Below are 24,313 nucleotides of genomic sequence, written 5' to 3'. Positions count from 1 at the left end.
TTACTTAGTTTTTAAATTAAATACTTAATCTTAATATACTTTATTTACTAAAAAAGAATATAATAGCAGAAACAGTTAATAGCAACTATTAACAAAGCAAATAGTGCGTAGCTAAATGACTGAACTCCACACAAGTGTTGGTCACGATTGTGAATTATCCTTTTTTTCTTAATTGATATTTAACTATTTCATGACTTTTAAAAATTTATTACTTGAATTAAAATTAAGTAAACAAAACAAAAAACTATTGCACTTGTCATATCTTTTAAGTCAAAACTTTTTTCAATACATTCTACAAATTTTCAAAAAAAAAACTAATAAAGGAGTTAATAAAATCTTTATGCAATCTTGCAGCTTGGAAATTTAATGGGAATTTCTAAACAATAGCATTTTAATTGTTAGTGGAGAAATAAATATTATACATAATTTTTCAGTATTCACATCACACTTTTGGTAAGAAAAGTTAAAAAACCTTGCGCAAAAATTCAAACTTTATGTTTTCTTAGTAAATTATAAACGAAAAAAAAAACTAATCGTCATATAATGAAAAGCAGATGTTTTAGTTTATCAGTATTTTTAAACCTTCTTAGTAAAAAAATTAAAAATTTAAATCTTATTTTTTTGAAAATTGTGACTAAACAGTTTTATTTTAGGCTAACTTTATGTTAATAAACATGAATATAAAAACTCAAAACTTAAAGGTTATCGTTTGCTGATGAATATCCTAGCAAAACAAATTTACTGTAATATATAATAATAACAAATTTAATGTTCTAGACAAGACATTAAAAGGTATTTGTGGTGTGCGACTCGTTAACCAAGTGTTTCTTCGTGCACCAGGTCCTAGGATAAAATATTTTGATCATCTTTAATTTCGTTCAATAAACGATAGTAAACAGTACTCTTTGTTTATTAAACTTAAAAATATGTTTAACAGTGATAAAAAACTCAATTAGATCTGTTTAAATATTTTTACTTATAAACTTAGTGTGGTAAACAACTCGATTATAAAATAATAAAACATTTAAGAAAGTATATTGAAACATGGTTATAACTATATATAAAAATTATACTATGTATGAAAAGTTATCTATAGTTTTTTTTCAATGTTTATTCAGGTTAAACTTCCTTTAGCAAAAAAATAACTTAAATTATTTTAGAATAAAACAAGAGTAATTGCTAAAATAAAGTCTTATAAAAGATATTTTTACGAAAACAACTTTTTTGTCAAAAAACTATGGCTTATTTTTGTCTGAAACTTTGTTTATTTAAAATGTTTAAATAAAATACTTATGTAAAACGATCACAAAAGCTCTTACTAACAATTAATGTAGAAACATAATTTTTAATTAGTATAGAAACATAAATTTTCGAACGCATATTATGAGTTTAAGGCCATATAAAAACGAAAACAAATTATTAACACCCGGCATGGATTACATACTACCCAGTATTGTTAGATAAATTCTTTAATAAAAAATAGTTTTAAATAACTAAATTTTTGTCTTTAGTGTACTAATTTAACTACTAAATTTATGTCCTGGACATGAAATTAAACTGTATTCTGGTGTATGATTCGATAACCAAAAAGTTTTTCGTAAACCAGGTCCTTGGACCAAATTTTTAAGCGCTTTTTTTTGTTTAATAAACAATTTATTTATTATACTTAAAAATACAACAAGTAACTGAACACGTACAAAAAACAATCAGACGAAAAAAATCATCACACATGCTTCGGAAATTTCTCACAGTAATTTGTAAGTTTAGTGAGTAAACAAATACGTCATAGAATATTACAAAAGGTGACCTCAGGTTATTTTATTTTGAATTTTTAACGTTAAAAATTATTTAATATACAAATAAAATTATTAATTTATTGAACAAAAAAAACGATCAAAATATTTTGTCCTAGGATCTGGCACACGAAGAAACTTTCAGTTGTGTTTCTAAAGATACATCTTTCAATATTCGTTTCTTCTCTAATACGTTTATTCTTTTTTCAGCGAAATAACACAATTAAACTTAACTATAAAATACTATAAATTTAGTGTTAAAATTGTAAGTAATTTAAAGTTTTACAGTTATAACTATTCTTTGTTAAGTTAAACAAATGTTTAAAAACATCCAAAAATATTTTTAAACAATTTTATAAATTGCTTACATTATGATACATTGTCTAGTTAACTACTTACTTAGTTAAATATACTTTGTTTTCTTTTCTAACAAATGTTTTTAACACTATAAATTTGCAAGTAAAAACATTAAATGTAAAATTACAAAAAAAAAGATTAAATTTGTAAACTTTTTACAGCCGGTGTAAAGCTAAATAAGAAACAAACTATAAGATTGCAAAATACGCATTGTCATTTAAGAGCTTTTAGTATTCTAAAAATCAATGTTAGCAAAGTTATTAAATTAATTTTCTAAACTATTTAGAAAACAATCTTATTTCGGCCTTAGGCACTAGTTACTTTTATAATAACAGTGTAAAGAGTTTGTTCAAATATTATAATTTAACTTTTTTTTAAAGATATTTTTCTAAATATTTATACATTCTTTGTTGTTTGAGCATTAATAAAAAACATTCTTAGCTTTAGTAATATTTAATTCTTATAAAAACGTAGTCTCAAATTCAATTTAGCATTGTAAATTAAGTTTGAAACAATTAAGCTAAGGTTTTTTTTTTTAAGTACTAACCATGAAGTAACTTATAACAATATAGTTAAATAACTTAAAACTAACTTATTTAAAAAAAAATTAAACATAAAAGTTTATTTAAAATCTTTAACAATTAAGTGAACTAAATTTCAAACAGTACATTTGAAAAACAAAGTAGTCAGAAAATATTATACAAGTTGTCGAAATTACTTAAAATGATTCAGTGAAAAATCATTTTCTTTTTTCTTAGAAAATAATTGTATAAAAATAGTTTTTGTTTTTCTATCACAGTAACGATTAAACTATATTTAAATAAAAAAACCTTGATATAGACGGCTTAGCAAAGCTTTTAATATAGTTATTTTTACCAGAAAGCTAAAATTATATTAGCTCATAAAAAGTGAATCAATGTATGGGTCAAAAAAAGTAGACGTGCTTGGGTGTGCGAAATATTTGTTTGATTAACTTAGTAAACAATGTCTGCATTGTTTACCTTGTGAAATAATTCGCTTGCAACATTCGCATGCTAACTGAGTAACGTGGGTAGCTATTTTATCATAATTAGTTTTGCAGCTGTTATCAAAATATTATTTTTATTTTTAATTCGAAGCTTATAACTTATACCGTTTAATTTAAGGTACAAAGTTATTTTTTACATGAATTCGCAAAAAAGGTTAAAAGAAGACACTAAAAATCTTGATTTTTTCTTGTGTATATGGTAGCATTTAGTTTAACCTTAGTTTTGGCAAAAAGCTTTGCAATACTCTGTTTTTATCAAGTAAAAGTTTAATTTTCTAAGCATGGTTTAAACATCCTGTAAGATTTAGATTAATTTTATCAACTTATTTTGTTATATAGTTTAAAATGTTATTTTTGTGCAAAGTTTTAACAGTGCTTAACTTATTTTTAAGAAAATGGTATAATACAAAACAAACTAAAGCTTAAAGTTTTATATGAAGCACTTTTGTCAATACAAATATAAGAATAAAAGTAGTTCTTTTTGTAAATAAATGTAGTTATTAGATATTCTTTTTCGTAAATTTGTCAACAGTGTTTATAAGCTGGTTTAAAATAACTAAAACCAATTTTAATTATTTTGCTACGATATTTTTAAAACTAAACTTGCGACTAAGTATAAAAGTTTATAAAAAACATACAAATATTGATTAACTAATATTTTGTTGCTAATATTTAGTACTTTTTCCAAATAATTCAATGGAAGACAATCGGGTATTACCCAAGTATGCAACTGTCACAACAAGTGCAGGCGACTACAATCAACCTCCATTTGTGACTCAGAAATTGTTTGAATCAGCTATTTCGTACAAACCTGAAAATTCTGACATTTATGTTGCTACATTTCCAAAAAACGGAACTACATGGATGGTAAAACAGTTTGCTTATTTAAATTTAGTTAAACGTTTTTAAATACTACAAACAGTATGTCTTTAAGTTAAAAAACAAAGTATTTTTATTACGCATTAAGCATGTTATAAAAGTTACAAACACCTTTATTTCGAAAAAAGAGAACAATTTATTTTAAATTAAAAAACTAAAGAACTATTGGAACTGATCTGTTTTGGTATTTAACAATTCATATAAACAACTGTTTTGCAAGTATGCTCAAAATTATAGTTTTGTGACAAAAAGTTTCAACTTTGCCGTTTGCAACAAGAAAAAAATATTTGCACAGGAGCAAAAATGTTTTTATCAATTTATATGTACTTAAGTTTTCAAAAAAAGGTTTCGCAATATTTTAAATGAGGATAAATATTTTAGCTGTACATTCTCCACATGCTTCACGAGAGAAGCACTGACTTTGAAGAAGGTGACTCGATTTTTTCCAAATACGCGTGCCTCGACTTCATTGGTGCAGAAAAAACCAGGGACTTTCCCACAAAACCCAGATTGGTGCAAAGCCATTTTTATTACGAATTTGCACCGTGGAATGATGAAACCAAATATGTTTTTGTTGGTTAGAATGTTTGAAAAGTATATAACGTATAAAAATTATCTAAAACTATTAAAACTTTAACATTTTTAGTTTCAAAGGCTTCTGAAATATTAAATATGTTGCCATAAATATAGAATTTTAATGCTTAAGATTACTCTTTTTTTGTAAGCTTTATATATAAAAGTATATAACGTATAAAAATTATTTAAAACTATTAAAACTTTAACTTTTTTAGTTGTGTTTTTAGGCTTCTGAAATATTGAATATGTTGCCATAATTATAGAATTTTTTGTACTCTTTTTTTGTAAGCTTTATGTGTACAAAAGCGTAAGACATTGATAATACGCACCTTAGTACTAACTTTTCAAGTCGTTAAAAAAAAAAGTAAATTTTCAAAATTTTGCGTTTTCACTAAATCTCTTTTAATTAAACAAATATAAGTCACTTATTAAATAACTAAGTTGTAACTAAATTCTAGACTATAATAAATTTGTTTATGAATAAGCATAACTTTTACAGCTAGAAACCCAAAAGATGTTGTCGTTTCGTTTTACTACCACACCGTTGGTTTTCCTTTCTACGAGTTTAAAGAAGGAAAATTTGACGATTACTTCGAACTGTTCATTAATGGTAAAGTTGATTTTGGAGATTATTTTAAAATGGTGCCTGGATGGTGGGAGCAAAGTAAGAAATAGGAAAATATACATTTTGTTTTGTACGAAAATCTAAAGACAAACTTTGAAGAGTGAGTAGTAAAATTTTGAATAGTGAACGCAAAAAATATAAATAGTTTACTACTAAAAACTTTAGACGTTATTCTTATTTATTTAGCTTAATTCTTTTTACTAAAATTAAATAAAATTAAATTAAAATATGTATACTTAAAACTATTTTTACATTAATGATAAGTCTATGCCATATTTAAATCACTCGTAAATTTTATTGAAATGACAACTTCTAAGAGAAGTACTGAAGATAGCTGAGTTTCTTGACAATGACATCAAAGAAAAATTACTGAAGAATAACAAAAAGTTATTGAACCATATAAGTAAAAAAGCAAATATCAATTCAGTTAAAAATGACAAGTCTATGGTTTGTTTTTTTTTAAGAAAATTATCAAAAAAATTATAATAGTAGTAATGTGCTTAATTTATCAACATTAATGAAATTTCAAAATACTATCCAATAAAACTTTAATAACGGTTTTTTTAAAATTAAAACATAAAATAAATTAGAGCAGAAAAAGTATTTTGCTGTGTTTATCTGTGTGTATCACTTAATAAAAAAACAATTTAATCTTCTTGTAAAAGATGAAACTAAATATTTATTTTTTTTTATTATGTATACTATTTCTATAAGCTTATAAAGTATTTCTATTAATAAGTAAAAACTTGTGTTTTTTCAACTCAAGCAAATATATTTACCCTATAAAATATATGAAAAAGTTATACGTTTTTAGCATCAACTTGTTTCAACAAGGCTTTTACAACGATTAGGTTGTGACCCGTGCCGACTTCAAACGTCCAGATAGCTTACCATTCGCACGGAAAGGAATCATCGGTGACTGGAAGAGAAAGTTGAGCAGAAAGCAGAGTGAAATGATTGACGAAAAAATGAAGAACGCTGCTGTCAAACATCCTGGATTCGATAAATTGTGGGACGAATACAAAAAATACTTGTAATTGAAAAAAAACTATGCATTTTGTAGTTTTAAATGTAACAATTATTTAAAATCTGTTTTATTAAATACAAATTGTTTATATAGCTTTAAAAGAAAAACATAACATTGTTTAATGCGCGCAACAGTTTTTAAATAACAAAACATAAATTTAGCTGAAAAACTTGTAAAAAAGTTGTTTTACCTAAATAAAAACGGAATTTAAACACTTTTGAAAACATATCAGCTTACATTTAAAATGAAAACTAGGTTTTTATAAGTAGGGAGGTTGTTTCTGATTGTTTTTCTTTACTTTGCAGGGTTTAAAAAGTTACTTATGGTTTTCATGTTGTAGATACACATTTTTTAAGTACATTTTCACATGTATTATTTTAAAGCTTAAAAAGTATTGTTCAAGCTTTTTAGAACTTTGTTTTAAATTATTTTTATAAAAAACGTCTTCATTTCGTTTCCCAATAAAAACAAAAAGTTTCTTAAAAAATAAATTTTAAAAAATTTACTGTATGCTTTTGTTTTTGTAATATTGTTTTTTTCTTTTTTAATTTTATTAATCTTATTAAAAAAAGTTTATCTAACTTTCAATTTTTATTCATATAAAGAAAAACTAAGTTATAAACAACAAGTTATATTTTTTATAATTTTTTATCAAATAAAGCAAATTAAGTACTTATGATGAAGTTTTACATAAAGTAACGATTAAAAGTTTGTATTAAAATATTTGATGCTGAAACTTAAAATATAAATAAAACTTATAAAAAAAATAATACTTAAAATATTTGATTATATTAGCTAAAATTCGAGAAAACAATATAGAAGTAATTGCGACGAATAGTTTTTTAAATATTGTTACAAGTTGTTGATCTTATAGTTTTATAATATAAACACCTGAAAGTTTTTGATATTCTTAATACTTTGACTAAGAATATTTTCATGGTCAAAAGTAAAAACTCTTTTTTAAATGTTTGTTGTTTAATTTTTCAATTACATTTAAACTCTTCAAGGAATGTTTAGTTTTGATTTTTTAGTTTAATTATCAAGTCGTTCAAGAAGCTTTTTTATGTTGTTTTTATGAAGCTTAGGTAAGCTATAAAAATTTATTAAGAAAATTCGACTAGGAAATACATTTTTCAAACTATAACAAAAAAAATATTTTCATTATACAGCCGTCAGTAGCTTTGCTTAAAAACACGATTTTCATAACTTTGATGGTGAATTTCTACTTTTTCAAAAAATAATATTAAGTTTTTACGCTTCACTTTAAACAAACATTTATACAATTAAATACTTTTTAACTTCATTTTAACTTTTTTAAGAAAAACTTTCTTAAAAGTAGAATGCAGCATCTCATTATAAATAGATTTAAAGGACTAACAAGTTTTTATTGAGGTTTTTAGCAACAAAGAAAAAATAAATTTGATGTAAAATTTTAGGCGTTGTTTTGAATTTCAAAAACAGCAGTAAGATTTCTAATTTACTATGGTTCTGCTGACTATTTTTCATGTATTTGTTTTCATAAAATCTTCTTTTTTTTTTGAATGGTGTTTGTTACAACTATTGTTATTAGATAGCTTCACTCAAAAAAAGTATATAAGTCAAATATTTTTTAGTCTAGCAAACATAATGTAATAGATTTGTTGAGGCATAGTTAAAAAGATATATTTTAAGAAATTGGCAAAATAATTTAAACTAGTTCAGATGATAATTTTTATAATTAACACTATATAAAATTAAAAATCTTAAAAGTAAGCCGAACAAAAAACTATTTTGTTAAATTTTGTATTTAAACCAATACAGTACGTTCCAAAAATAGTTTTGTTTTGTAAAAAAAAATTTTTTGGTTAAGCTTAATCTAAATTTTAAGCTGAAGTATTTTTTAATTTATATATTAAGAAACAATGATTAATGTAATTTTAAAAGCGTTTCGTTGAAATCAATTAACAACGTATGGTTTGATCATGAGTCATTTCACTTTCGCACTAAACTTTAACAAATAAATAATATCTTTGTGTAATGTCTGTTAGTTTTTGTATTCAATTTAGTTTGAAATTATGTGCGTAAATTAAAAAAAGTAACGTTATTGTTTAATTTCCATTGTTTAATTGTTTGTTAAGAATTGTGTAGTTATTTTTGTTTAAACAGATTTGCTTAATTAAACAGTTTTTTCAAAGAAAACAGCTTTTTACCAAAGTAGTTTTAAACGCGAATAATTTCTTCTTATTTTTTTGCTGAGTCGACTTTTTTTTTTGTTATATTTTTTAAATAAGCTGAGCAATATTTTATTTAAGTTGATTCTTTTCTTTTGTTTGGTTTAAGAACTTTAAACTTAGAAGTTATAAAACTTAAGTTTTTTTTTTAGTTTTTAATGCTTTAGTAAATTTGCAAAGTTTTTCCTCAGCGTTTGTTTCTTATTTTTCTGTTCTAAACATATTATTTTACATAAGTAGTTTAGCTATACTGCAGTATACAAAATCTAATTAATAGAAGTTTTGTGTTATTTACTAAAGTTTAGTTTATAAACTTTGTAAACAAGATTTGGAGCTATTTACTTTTGGTAATAGGAAAAGTCTTTGCAGTTTTATTTTTTAACTAATAAACTTTAAACTTTTGTTGTACTAAACATTAATGCAATCAAGTACAAAATTTGTTTATATAAAATGTTTAATTATATATTTTTCCATTAAAATAAATTAATTTTAAAAAGCTACGTAACCAGAAATGAACAACTATGTTTTTTTTCAATTAATCAAGTTTAAAAAGTTATTTTAGTGTTTTCGTCTACACAGTTAATAGATAAGAATTTTTAACCGCAAAAAACTAGAAAACTTGCTTCGAATGATTAATAGAAATGACCTACGCATGATTAAAAGTCTTTTAATTTAATTAATTTCGAAAAGTTTTTTTTTTAAACAGTAAAATTTACATTAAGCTTTTATTTCCAAAAGTATTTTGATACAGTACTATTAAATTAAATGATTTTTTTATCATATGTTGCATTTACAATAACTAATTTAAATTCGAATTACAAATTCATCAATAGCTTAATTTGCGATAGTTTATAATATGAAAACAGAAGTACCTATATATTTAAGTTTTACTTTTGGTTTTTTAATAACTTTTAACAAAAAGTATTTGTATAACAAAAATGAAAAAAACGTTGTATATTTAAGTAATGTATAGCTAAGTATGTACATTAAAAAGTTTATATTTATTAATTAACAAAACTAAAACATTTTTCGAAATAAACAGTTAGTTTAAAATTCTAAATTGAAGCATTTATTGCTTATAAGCAAAGTTATTTTAATTTTTACTATCTTTAACAAACTAAATGATACGTTTTGATTTAGACATGAGAATAAGAAAAATTACAATAATTTTATTTAACCTGCTTACTCAAAAGTTTTAAATTAACTTAATTTAAATGTAGGTTAAATGTGTAAAAACTGTGTAAGAAAAAGCAACTTACAAGTTAGTTTTTACAAACTTGTAATTAGATCTTGTGTTATACTGATTAAAAAAATGGTTTCAAGAATAAAAAAATCAAACAAAGTTCTCTATTAACTATTTTAAATCTAACTGTGGTCGTTAAATATTGTTAAATAGATATAATTAGAATTGTTTATGAGTTTACTTTTTTAAAAAAAGTTAATAAAAACTTTTTGCAGTTAGGTAATATGGTGTTATGAGTAAAACAGTTTTTTAGAAGAAATTTGTCTATAACTAAAAGATACTTACAACTTTAAAAGTGGCTAGTCGTTTAATTAATTTAAGTTTATATTTTATTTATTTGTAAATGACAGGTTACGAAATTACTACCACTCATTAAATAAAGTTTTAGTAAATCGTTGTTTAAAGAAAAAAAACTCAAACTTATTAGACTTTAACTTTTTATCGATAAAAAGGAGTTATAAAAATTAAAACAAAACAATATTTAATCTTCGAAGTATAGTGATATCATTAAAATGCAGTTGGTATATTAATTAATAAGAAAATTAAGGCTACTATAGAAATTAAAGCAATAAACTTTCAAATAAACTTTGATACTATGTATTCACAAGTGAAATTTATATCATTTTGAAAAAATTGTTTTATAGAACAAGAGTATAAACTTTGGTTTACTTTGCCTAAAACGTATAAAGCACTATATACGAATATAAAAGCAAAACAATATATTGTTTAAATTTAAAATATATAACAGTTTTAGCAATACTACAATAAATATTATTAAACAAAGAACATGAAAGTATTTCTGGTATTTACACTTTGTATTTTAGTTTCCATTGTCTCAGTAAAATGCTACTCCACCAACCACTACAAGAAACAGTGTAGTTCGAAACCAACTTACAAATTTAATTTTAATTGTTTCGCATCTTGGTTGCTCCGTTTGAAACTGTGCGAAATGGTTGCTGAGAAGACTTACTTTACAGAAGAGTGCGAAATTCAGCGCTACAGATTCACAGAGTACCACATCCGCATGTATGAAAGTTTTTGCGATGCCAACAGCAAAGTTGCAGAATCGCTGGTGCTCTTATGGCAAAAAACGATGAACTCTTCATCTATTGAAGAATTTGAAGAGTTCTCAAAAAAGCACTTTTCTAACAGAAACGATGTGATGGTCAAATCGTTTATCGATGAGTTTATTCGAACGTACACGATAAAAAAAGCCGAACCGCAAATAGACACGGCTTTCACTCAAACCAACTTTGAGGAGCGGGAAATTTTCTATCGACCTTTCGTAAGGCCTAAAATCTGCGCCATGAGCCGAAACGACTACGACAAAAACCCGTTCACGGCTTCGTGCTTCGACGATAAAGACAATCACGTGATGAACGCGCTGTTCGCAGTCGACTTGATCCTCGCAGTCATAGTGGTAACTTTGAACTTCCTAGTGCTGTTCGTCGCAGTGAGAACCAACGAGATGAAGAACATTCCCGGGTATTTCAAAGTCTCGTTGGCGGTCGCCGATTTCATAGTCGGCGCGGTCGTATTGCCGGGCAGCGCGTTTCTCAGCTACAAAAGAGACATTGCGGTTCTTCCGTACGAAAAAAAAGAGGATTTTCTCACCTGCACTTACATGAGCTTCATGGGTTTTTTCACGGTACTCTCCCTTAGCGCATCGGTACTGACTATGTTCACGGCGAGCATCGACCGCTTCCTGACAGTTTCGATGCCGTATAAGTCGCAGCTTGTCACCAAGAAGAGGCTGCCCTACGTCTTGGCGTCAGTTTGGATATTTGCCACGTTAATTGCCTTCATCCCGATAGTCAAGCAGAACGTTGAAAGTACTGTGAAGTTTCTGTGCGGGTATGACTTGACGGTCAACAGCCTTATTCTCGGCGTTGATATCACCATGGCGATATTATACGCAACTTTTTTGGGAATTCCCCTGATTTGCATGTGGGCGCTGAACGCGTTCATGTTTCACAAGGTCAGGAGGGACTTCGGCAGGTCGTCGCTGCGCATGATGAAGACAACCCGCAAGGGGTCGTCAATGAGTGGAAACTCGTTCACTACCATCAGCCTCAGGATTCCCAGTTTCAGGAGTTTCAGAAAGTCGAGGAAGGTTTCTGATCCGACGGGAGTTTCCTGCTCGACCAGCATACAGTCGCCAACGAGCAGCAAGGCGGAGGTCTTCATGGAGGACATCAAGGAGGAGAGCAGCAACGTGAACCAATCAAACAACATGTGAGTTTTCAAATATTTATCTTTAACGTTGTATAACAAAACACATATGTAAATGCATAAGATCATCAGAAACTTTTTGTTTATTTGTTTAAAAACTACAAACATATTTTTTCAGTGTTCAACTAGTTGCAGCAGTTAGTTTGATATGTTACTGACTAAAATGTTTCACAGGGAAGAGGTAAGATCCCAAGCTAAACTTTGTGTAGAGTCTTCGCCCCTGAACTTGAAGCCGAACAACAATATGGTGAGCACAAAAGCTTTTGTTATTCAAATATAAAGTCTCATTTTCCTGTTTATTAAAAAAGTGAACGCTTTTTAGAGAAACTATATCGATATAAAAATTACAACAGGTTTCAATTAATTTTATTTTATAGTTTGTTCACTAGCCTATTTACACAGTAGATACTTCAAGATTTTAATTTTTAAACATTAGGTAAGAACTAGACGAGAAAGCCCATTAAGAGAGAACAAACCACAAAAGAGTAAAGATTTGAAAAGTCATTTCACGAAAACTGTCATTCTGATTGTAACAGCTTTCACTTTTACTCTTTTACCAGTTGTTGTAACCTTGATACTGTCCATAGCAATGGAAAAGTTAGTTTATGTGTATCCATTTTTTTTAAATCTTGATAAAATGTTTATCATAAACTTAAAATTTGTAAACCAGTTTTAATGATTAAACCAAAAACGTAATTAACAAGTTTGTATTTTCTTCACTATTTTTGACCAGTGCAGTTTGTACGACCGTTTGTAGATTTTTAAACTTAGTTTAGTTTTTCACATTAACAAACATTTATTACGTTAAAATTTCAAGGACTACGACCATAGTTGGAAATCAGGAAACATACAGCGTAGCGGACGACATGTTTTACACTGCCTTCACCTGGATTGCCGTGAGAATTTTCCTGGCAAACTCCTTCTTCAACTGCATCATCTACAGCTACCGCAACGAAACATTCAGAAAGGCTCTCCGCTACTCGTTCAAGTTCAACAAGCTCGAGAGGAAAAGAAGCTTGAGAAACCTTCATTTCTAACGAGTGTTTTTTTTAATACTCGGTTGTACATTTGTTTTTCTTTGTTGTACTAACCTTAATTGCAACAATTATATTTTTGGGGACGTGTTCAAAATCCACCCGATCAAAATCCACCCAGTCAAATTCGAGAACCGCTTACCGATCGAGGGTAAGGGTTAGGGGTAACAGTGATAGTGAATAATAAATAAGTAAAAATAAAATGCAATAAATGTATAAAATAAATTAATAAACAAAAAAAATATTTAAAAAGTGGGTGGATTTTGAACGCGAATGGATTATGATCGGGTGGATTTTAGACGCGGTTGGATTTTGATAGTATACCATGTTTTTGTTCTATAGCTACATATTTTTTGTTTTATAATTTTTATTACAAAATCTTACCATTTGCAGTATTTTAAAAGATTTTTTTGTGTCGATGATAAAAATTGTTTTGAATAATTTTGCAAGCAACGTTTTATAGAATTTAAATTTTTCGCTCGCTTATGTTTTATAAAGTACTTAATACTTATTTTTAATAATATAGATAACTTTGTGAAAATTTCAATTCATACAGATTAAAGTTAGTTATTTAAAATTTTTGATTATTTTTATTAAAAAAAAAACTGGAGCTAGAATTAATTTTTATAAATAAATCTAAAACATGTTTTATTTTAAATAAAATTAAATTAATTTTGTTTAGAAAAAATTGCGTTATTTTTTAGTTGTGTAAGTTTTTAAATACGTAAATAAAATTTTTTAGCTTTATTTTCAAATTTAGATTCAAAACTTTAGAAGTAGAAATGGCCTTCTAAAAAGTATTAAATTTTGTAACTCATGTTATGTAGTTACTACTTGAACAAGAAAAACAAAGTCATGCTTAATAGTTACAATGCTTAACATATTTTCTAATCTATTAGTTTATAAGTTTATAGTAAAATACTAACTTGTTGTATCTCCTTAAAACTATACTGCCAATTTATCGTAGATAAAGGTCGTTAGTTTCAACGATTTAAGTACATACTTACAAAACTGTTGTTATTATTTTGCATTGAATTAGTTTAGACCGGATGTTTTAAAAAAATCGTAAATAAACTAAATTCTAAACATTTATATATTTATTGATCATTTAGTTAAATTTAAGAAAAAAGACCATTTTATGTACAATAATAGTCAACAACGTTAAAAAATGCTTTAGCTAGTAATAACAAATCGTTGTTACCAGGAATATTGGTATATTGGCAGGAATATTGGCAGGAATACTGACATTCGGATCGAAATTTGAAAATAATTGTACTTGTGGGCTGTAGTTGTAGTTTAAATGTTTGCTCTTCTTAGTGGATCTGAATTGTCTAATGAAAGTTTGGAATTTTCCCTAAATTATACTTTTCTTTTTGCCAAAACATCTATTAAAGTTTAAAAAATCCGCAAGTTAAATTTGCATGTTCGCGGGCCGCGGTTTTACCTTTCATGGGCCGCAACCAATTAGAATAACAATATGCATGCGGACGCAGTTTGCTTACCCATGTTGTATAAATATATTAAATAATGAACAGCAAAACCCTTATATTCACTTTGGTTTTTTTAATACTGAGTTAATACTGAGCTCTCATACTGAGTATTATTCAACTACAATAAAAAAAAGTTATTTCTATTTTATTTATCTAAATTGTTATTGAGCTGACAATGCTTCACATAACAAGTTCTTCACTGCTCACAAACTACAACCAAACAGTATTTAACCACTAAAGCCAGTTTTATTTAATTGAATAAATATCGAATACAAGATCACCAGAAATTCAAACAGTCAACTATCAATCGTCTAATGTGCTTTCTTCCAAGATGTCTTCGTACAGCACTGCGGTTCCGCTGGTGCCGTACTGGCAAGTGGCGGTGAATATTTTTCGCCTCACCCTGTCGTATATGAGGCAGTAGTCTTTGTTGTTGCCGTTCACGTCTTTCACCCACCAATTGACCAGGTCCGCTCGCCCGTCGAACGGACTCAGTATTTGCCTGAGTTCAAATTGTTTTAGTATTTTTTATGTGTGAACTGATAAGTATAATTTTTACTTTCTAGGCTATGTTTCTAATTTATTACTTGTATGAACATGTTGTATGAGTTTGATCGTTATATTTTTTTTAACTTTCAATCAATTAAAACCATTAAAGTTTCCTAAAGCCTCACCTGAGATTGACCATTGACTCTAAATATATTTTGAATGACAGTTCAACATTCTGAGTCTCCCATGGTTTCATAACCTGTTTGACATAGTTAAGTTTTGATGCAAAATAAATAAATAAAAGTATTATTTAAGGATTATATACAAAGCTAACTGTAAGTTGCCAAAATATTGTTTCAAACAAGTTTACTTGTAAAGTATTTAACAAAAAAGTACAAAAAAATAATGTTATTCAACATTGAATTCGTTAACTAGCCACTATCATAAAGTAAACTAATCTAAGTAAGTACTTCAAAATAAACAAAAAAAAATTGAAAAATATAAAACAACGTACAGAATATGTCTTCAGTAAAATTATTTAAGAAATATGTTTTCAACAAAATCGAAGTAAAAAAATAATCTTATTAAAGGTCTATGAGCCTATTGAGATAATCAATAAGCTAAAAGAAAAATCGGTTAACTTAAACTTATAAAGTTATAAATATCATATTTAACCGTAAGGGGTTTTAAAAACCGACTCTATTTTTATTGGAGGCTTAATAGTCTTAGCCGTATTTGTAGCTGCTTAAAACACATGCCGTAATTTATCGATACGCTTGAGCCAGTTTGCTTACTTAGTTTTGTTACTTTTAATTTTTAATACCCTATTTTTCATCCCTAACTAAAAGTCTAACCAAAACCATTACCCTAACTGTAAAAGTTTTTACAAAAAAAAACTGCATGTACATGAAGTAGTCAAATTTTTTACCAATAATAGTACACTACAATACGATAAGTGACGTCATTAACCCTGTATCCGGTTTTCGTCGTTGAGTCTGGCGTGACGGTGAAGTTTGTTTTGAAGGTGGAAAGCTTGTCAAAGTTGGTGTCGCGAATGTTGGTTTTGAAGTAGTTGTGGTCGTGGTAGAAGTAGTACTTTCGGTTGCGGTGGTCGTTGGTCATGTTGGAGATGGTACTGTACGGATGAATGAACTTCACTTTCCATTTGTAGCCTTGAATGCGTATGTTGGTTAAATAAAAAAAATAACTAAACTTTAGTTCGAATATTGTGTGTAGGAAATTCGTAATTTTTAAAAGCATACTATTAAAAAATGATAAGCTATTTATTTCGAGAATCAAACAGTTTATAAAATAATATGTATCACTGTTTTTTCATTATTCAAAACTACGTTAAGTTAATGTTGTTTTAGATGATAGAGCTTGATAATTACCTGGTATAAACTTATCGCTAAATACTTTCGCTAGTTTTATATGATATAAAATTTGGCTTTTTAAAATTATCTAGTCGACAAGCTAAATTTTACATCAACTTTATCTTACGGGCCAAATTAATTAAAAATAAATCTTTGGTCGCCGTGTAATAAAAAAATTACCAATTATGGAACTTAATAATAATCATATGTTTTTTAAGAAAGTTTGTTATCAATTATTTTTTTTTATAAATACTACTATGTACTAAAAATAAAATTGAAAGAATATTTCATAGCATATATTTTGCTTAATACTTTTTATGTGCTTATTTTAAGCAAATGATAGCCCTTAAGAATTCCCCCTACTGAGATAGTGAGCCAGAATATTTATTTGGGTTCAGGCAAAAATTTGGATCCGCTCCGCGGAACCTACTGTGCTCCCTAACATAAATACTACTAACTACAACAGTCATAATCGCATTTAATTAAAACTGAAAACAAATTATAGTTTTGCAAATGCGGACACATACCGTGACAGTAGTCCCAATTGCCGTTCGGAAGCCTGCACCACGGCCTGTAGTGTCCGCTTCCCCCGTCGTAAAGGTTGTCCCCGGCCACCGTGTCGTCGTTGATGCAGAAGTTGTACTCCTTGTTGGGGATCTCCGTTTCGGATGCCGACAAGTCGCAGTATCTTCCGTCGTCGCTACTCGCCGAGTAGTCGTATATGACTGGAGGAAAAACAGTGTTGAGGATTAAGAGTTGCTTTAAGGTGTAGGTGTCAGTAACGCAAGAGTTGCTCTTTAATTGTATGAAAAAAGTCTTATTTTATAATGAATTAGAGAAAACTATGTCTTTCTATTTGTTGGAAAACAAAGTTTAAGAAAATGGTTTCAAATTAAGAAAACTCTTAATTAGAACACTTAAAGCTCGTGCAAAAGTGACTTCTAGTCACAACAGCTCTAATATGGAGCAAAACGTTGTTTATTATGGTTGTTGAGTTTGTGGTAATTCTAAAATTAGTAAAATGATAGTTTTAGAATTATCACAACCTTAATGTAGAATCGTTTTAACACTATCTGAGTTTTTGACTAAAACTTAATATTCTTAATATTTTTGAAGCTCGAAACACATATAAAACTTACAATTTAAAGCGTTAGTTTATAATAAAAAAGCTCAAGTGATTTTACGGTTAAAAATATATTAAATATTTTTAAATTATATATCTTTAATTACTTATAATGAAAAATAAAGTCATAACTTACCAATAGCATTTGATACTCTGCAAAAAGCTGCTATAATCTGAAATTATATAACATGTTATTATTCTTCAACCTTAAGATGACAATACAAAAGTTTGAGAGAGCATTACAAATATAGTTTTGTTTAAATTAAGTTAAATTAAATTCACACAAATACAAACTTTAATAAGATAATTATTAATTTAAAAATAACTTTGTATTAACTTCAAGTTTATTAAGCGTTGATTTTAAAATAACTACTAAATAATTTAAACTTTAAAAAAGTAAGTTTTCAAACGAACCATTAATAAAAATATCACAATTTTCATTTTTTTTCTTTCAAGTGAATTTCCACCCAAGTTTTTTCAAATATATTAAACGAATTTATCTGCGCTTATATACGATAGGTTAAAATATCTTGATTAACTTAGTTTTTGTTTACAATTCATTGTTTATCAAAACTAAAATAGTTCATAATTGGCAACTGCGAGATATTTTTTTGTAAAGTAGCGAAAGGTTAACAAATTAAATATAACTTGCTTAGCTTAAAAACGTTTGTTTTTAGCTATCTGTGTACCTTTTTTTAATACTTCAAAAATATAAATCTTTTAGAATAAAAAAAGTATACTTGTTTAGTACAGGGGTCTGCAAAGTGCGGCCTTCAATCTCGAAATCTGCGGCCTGCAAACTCCTTTTTAGTCAGTAATGTACATTTTAAAAACAATAAAAATTAAAGACTTTATATTAAAAACTTACAATTAGGCTCTTAATTTAATAAATATTCTTTTTCAGTGCTCTAATAGTGCTTAATTTATCATATTTTTTAATTTGAATGATAATTTTCCACTGATTACTAGAACAATTTTTAAATAAATGCGGCCCTTAAAGGTTTTTTCTAAGTAGTGCGGCCCGCGAGTCACGTAAGGCTACTGACCCCTGGTTTCGAACAATGGTTTGTATAGACTAGTTATTTGGAGCCTGTGCTACTACTGAAAAAAAAAACTTAGATATTCAATGAAAACTTTGTTAAATCAGAACATTTATTTTTTTAGTATATTTTATTATGTTTTCCTTACTAAAGTTTTTATCCTTATATATCAAAAAAATGTTTTACTTTTGTGTCGTGCAGTGTTAAAAAACTAGTTTATTGTTTAAATAAAGAAGTTTCACTTTTGTAATGTGCAGTGCTTGAAATGTAGTTTATTGTTAAAATAAAGAAGTTTTACTTTTGTGTCGTGCAGTAACTGCACAACTTCAAATCAGGTAAAATAAGTTTAAATTTAAGCTTATTTATGATGTCATAATAAACTCATAATTTAAAGAGCTTGTTTAGGAAACACAATTCTTACTAAAACGCATAAAACTTTAAATTGAAAATGCTAGCATAACAAAATAAGTGATGTTTTTGACTAGAAACCGCAACTTTAATTTTTTCAATGTTATATACTAAAGTTTAAGTAAACTTCTTTTCTTATAAAAAGTAAGTTTTTGTGAGGCAAACTATCAGTTTTAGTTTATAACTAGTGAAGACTGGAATATATTAAAACAGATTACCGCGCGTTTTTATACAGTAATATATATATTTTTTAAAGTTTTTGTTTTTATAGCTTACAAATACTGATAATTTCATTTAAACTAAGGACCACTTTATCATAGTCACATTTCAATACTATTGAAAATGGTAGTTAACTTAAACTCTTTTATGTTAGTTTATTATTTAAAGATACTGTTATTAGACTAATGCTAAAACCATTACTTTTTTTTATTGGTTTTCAAACCTTTATTAGCTATATTTATCTATTTAAAACTGAACATATTCAATTTTTAAGTTGCTACCCAAAGTTGTTTTACACTGCTTAAATTTACCTTTTATTTATTGTTTATGTTTTAAGCTTATGATTTGTTTTTGCATAACAAATCAAAAGTTGATATCTTCTAACTGATTTAAAAATTTTATTTATGTTGCTTAAACATTTTTCATTTTTGTCTTTAACCAGGGTTTCCACTCGTTTTTTCAAAATGTTTTCTAAGTTTTTCAAATTTTTTCCAGGTTTCTAACCAAAAAGTACATATTTTTAGGTCTATTTTTTGTTTAGAGTTAAGTTTAATAAGTTTAAGGTAAGAAAATGTGTTAAATAGTATAAAAACGTTGAAAAGATACTGCAAAGCTACTTTAAATATGTATGATGTTGACAAAATTTTTGATTTATATGATAGATTTTTTTGAGTTAAATCGAAGTTTTACTACTGAACATGTTAAAATTCCAGGTTTTTCCAGGTTTTTTATCAAAATTTCTCAAATTCCAGGTCTCCAGGTAAAGTGGCAACCCTGTATAACATATAACTTATTTTTTCATTCAACAAACAATTAACGTTTACTAACAATATTTGCATACTTAGTAAGTATTAATTAATTAAACTGTTTTACACCAAAGATGTTTCAACTAGTAGTTATTGCCTACAAACCTCATCTTTTAAACTAAATGACTTCAATGTTTTATCAGGTTTTTTTTTAATGAGTTTTTTGAGTGATAACTACTTAAAAAACATTTAAAAATGTTTTTTTAAGTCAAAAAAGTAATTATCTATTTAGTATAAACTTTATAAATAATTACTTATGTTATTACAAAAAAAACACTTTAAATTTAGGAAAGAAATTACATTATTAAAAAATGCTTTTTAGAAGCTACTATAAAACATACTTTTTTATTTATCAAAAAATCAGTAGTTTATTAGCTTAATACAAAAATAGTTTAAAACTAAAAAAAAAACACAAGATTTTTCATACTAACAAAACATGTAATTTGTTTAATCTAAATTAACAAAAGCCTCTGAAAAAATCTTAATTTGTGTCAGTGCTTAACTAAGCCCTACATTATTAACAATAAATTTTTTAATTTTAGAAATTTTAATTTAAACAATATTGTTTACACGACTTAAAACGGTTCATAAAATAAACACTTATCCTTTTGACTTAAAACACTAAACTAACGTTTTATACTAAAACAACTTGATAACTAATAAACTTAAGTTGTGATAAGTAGTGTCTACACGAAACGAATACAATAAAAATACGCAAAATAATAAATGATCTTCTTAGCAACAAGGACATAAATAGACACATCCAATCTTTTTAGCTATATGTGTACAGCTGAACTCTGAAAAACGTACTGAGTAATTTTAGAAAATTATATTATCTATACATATAAAACTATAAACTTATAAAACCTTTAATTAGTAGCTAGGAAAAAACTAAACTGAACTTTGTTTTGTTTTAAAACTTGGTATTGCTAGTTGAAATCACTTACAACAAACATTTACTTTTAAAAAAGTACACCAACGTATATGGTTTGATTTTTATAGTTGTTAACTTAGAATACTTGTTTACTTTTCAATAGAGCAATTATTTTTGAATATTTTTTGAAAATTTTAGTTTTGCTTTTATTTACAAGCGATTTTAGTTTTAAATATACATTAAAAAAATTCTAAAAACTTTGTTTTATAAATGTTTTCAAATCAACTAACTTTCATCTTTCACATGATTACAGAAACAGCAGGCGACCACCATTCCAAGAATCTAAGTTATTTTCAAAGTATATTTTAAAAAACACCAACTTAGGCATGATGTAGAAAATAAAAAGTGTAATTTTGATAAGATATAGTTTCGAAAAGTTGTGTGCTAAAGAAAACCACTTTTTTAGCACAAACTTGAAAAATTATTAAGTGCACATTAACTATTGAAACAATCAAATTAAAGGAATTTAATTACAGTTTTATTTCAAAATAACTATACAAAACTATTTACCTTTAGTCACACTAAAACAACTTCATCTTTTCAAATACATCTTAAGCCATATAAATGATTTAACTTTTTTACCTTAAAACTTGTGTACACTAAATGCAAAATTTAAAACTTACTTCAATTAAAATCATTGCCAATGCAATGCAACCAATCAGCAGAATATTATCGTCGATAAACTCGTAAACTGCAACGCTGCATGGCTGTAGAAAAAAAAATCTAGTTCATTTTTTGTAACAAAAAGTATGGAGTTTCACAATCTAGTCTGGTTGTTTTTTTTGTAAGTTTAAATTTGCTAAGAACTCACAGTAGTGAAAATTTTATTAGCTGGTGTTTTTGTGCAAGTTGAATTGCTAGGAAGAACATCAGAGCAAATGCTTTCATCTACTGTTGAACACTCACAACCCTTGTATACTTCAACATCAGATGAAAACCCGTCACATATACTTGTAGTTCCACAACACTTAAACTAATAAAAACAAATTTTTTCTTTAACTTTACTTTTAACAACTGATTAGTAACATATAATAAATCTAATACACATACTTATTTACTTGGAACTTATAAAAGTATTTAGCTCTGGAAGAAAATCATGTGTTGTACTTCTGTGAGAAGAACATTTTATCAAATTTTAACAAAACCAAAAAAAAAGTTTTTAAGCATTTACAAGTTTTAATCTATAAAATTTTTTTAAAGATACAGTCTAGTACCACAACGTATTGTTTTACGCATAAACAATCACACTAAAACTCTTAATTTAGGAAAAAAATCATTTATTATTGACTGACTGTTTCTTGTATATACTGATAACTGTCACTATTGTCAATTTTAACTTGTTCCGTGTAACCTTTAAGACCAGTCGCTACCGTTTCTTCTACCTGTTAAGTTCGTTGAGTATAACTAGATAATAATTTTGGAACAATACTTTAAAAATAAATGTTTGAAATAGTTTGAATAAATAGTATAACAATATGTCTACGAGTCGAACAATGAGTTGTTATAAGGTATTTGGTTTAAGTTTAACGAAAATCAAAAACAATTCATTAACTTAGTAAAAATAAAAAGTCACCTTGTCATATTCAATAAAGGCCCACACAGTAACACCAATTTGAAGACCAATAATACAGAACATGCAAATTGAGTACTAAAAGTATTTGTTGAGTGAAAAAAAAAAATATTGTTTAGAAAATGTTAGTAGATATCTAAACTTAGTTTTTACTTAAACAAAACATAAGTACTCAAAACAAAGTTGTTGCACAAACAACTATTTATTATCAAAAAAAATATATTCAAAAATAATTTAACCAATGTAAGTAGGCACATGCTTTCCTTTATCGCTCCACAACACCCGAAGAATCCAACAACAAACATCAAACAGCCCGCGATGAGAAAAATGCAGACACCTTCAAGTTTTTACTGTTTGGTTTCAAAATATCTATTTTATATTTTTAATTCTAACCGATGTACACTGAGACTCCAGATATTTCAACGGTGGCCGAAACCTGGTCATCAAGGTACAGCCACAAAGAAACTCCAATAAGGACTATTCCGGCTGCCTGAATGTTTATCAAAGGTTTGTAAATTGTTCTTTTTTCAACAAAAAAACTTCTAAAGTGAATATTTGGACTTTTGTTTGATTTAACAAACTTTATAGTCAAAAAAAATTAGTTTATCAGAGTTTAAATGAAATAAAAAACATTTTATTTTCAAAAAAACATATTTTTAAACTATTTCAATGCTTAGCCTTGTTAAACAGAATACAATATTTTGTTAGCTTGTATGACTTTAAAAAAATCAAATTCACAATTTAAAAAGTAGGCCTTTTTGAATGTTCTTTTTTTAGACTTTGTTATAAAATAAAAGGCATAAAAACTGTTACAAAATATTTTTAAAATTCTACGACTAAACAAAAATACTATTTTAATGAAAAAATACAGTTTTTAAATTAATAAAGTACATCTTAAATAACTTTAAACTTTTATTGAATTGAAACTTTTTTAAAACCTTAACCTAAAAAGTTATAAACCGTAACTTGTAGTTCTTAAATGTGAGTTTCAAAAAGTTTTTTTTTGCTCAATTAACAACCAGTTTATACATTATGCTCCTATTTTAAACACCTTAGGAAACATATATTTTTAGTTATAAAAAGTTCAGCACTGTAGATTTAAACTTTACTTACGATCATAAAAATGCCTTGAATGGCATCTTTTTGTTAATAATCTTTAGCTTTTAAATTTTACTACAAAAAATATAGTGTTGTTATAATAGTATAGCTCTTTTATGTTCTAAAGTGTGCTTAAATTTTATTTAATAGGCATATTTAAATGTGAGTAACGAAATCAAACAAAGCTGATATGCACTCTATCTAACTGTACCTAAACTTATTTTAAAGTAAGTCTTACATTTTTTACTTATAAAAGCATATTTGTTTGATTTTATGCACAGCTATGAATTAAAAGTGATAACAACTTTCGTAGCAATCAGTTTATGAAAACCGTTGCTTCACGTTTAAGGCTTCACACTCAACAACAACAAAAACGTGAGCTTCTTTAGGATAAGAAAATAAAACTGACGTGCATAGTGTATTAAAATATTTTTAAAATTATAAGTATATTTCTAACTCATCAGTACAATTATAATGTCTTTTCTTAACTTTGACTACACATTTATGTAAAGTTAATTTTTAATATTTAATAATTATCTATCGAAATAAATAAGGTATACATAAAATGTGTTTATAACTATCATTGAAAACAGCTTACGTTTTAAAGATATATTTAGAAAATAAGTACATTTTAAAAACCAAACTACATATTTAAAAAAATACTTTGTTTATTTTTCATAAAAAATATGTAAAAAAAATTCTTAACCTAAAAATCTCAACTACATTAAAAAAAAACTTTAAAATAAAATGCATATATTGC

At 26.6% G+C, this 24,313-nt stretch overlaps 2 protein-coding genes across 2 annotated transcripts; both read left to right on the top strand.

The window, feature by feature from the left end:
• Window positions 1-3,873: 3,873 nt before the first annotated feature.
• LOC145839470 (sulfotransferase 1 family member D1-like) lies at window positions 3,874-6,294 on the top strand. Its single transcript, XM_082947042.1, is given in 5 exon segments — window positions 3,874-4,071; window positions 4,438-4,633; window positions 5,132-5,357; window positions 5,575-5,704; window positions 6,109-6,294. Coding segments are annotated over 5 exon segments (936 nt in total).
• A 4,230-nt stretch (window positions 6,295-10,524) lies between these two features.
• On the top strand, window positions 10,525-13,006 carry LOC145839459 (uncharacterized). The gene is made up of 4 exons (XM_082947032.1): window positions 10,525-11,972; window positions 12,144-12,216; window positions 12,406-12,566; window positions 12,787-13,006. Exons 1-4 carry the CDS (start codon window positions 10,525-10,527, stop codon window positions 13,004-13,006), a joined length of 1,902 nt encoding a protein of 633 aa, XP_082803158.1.
• The last annotated feature ends 11,307 nt before the right edge of the window (window positions 13,007-24,313 follow it).

This window comes from Thalia democratica, chromosome 1 (assembly GCF_965202585.1).
Source record: "Thalia democratica chromosome 1, ktThaDemo2.hap1.1, whole genome shotgun sequence".
Lineage (NCBI taxonomy): Eukaryota > Metazoa > Chordata > Thaliacea > Salpida > Salpidae > Thalia > Thalia democratica.
This window is presented reverse-complemented; position numbering and strand designations above follow the sequence as displayed.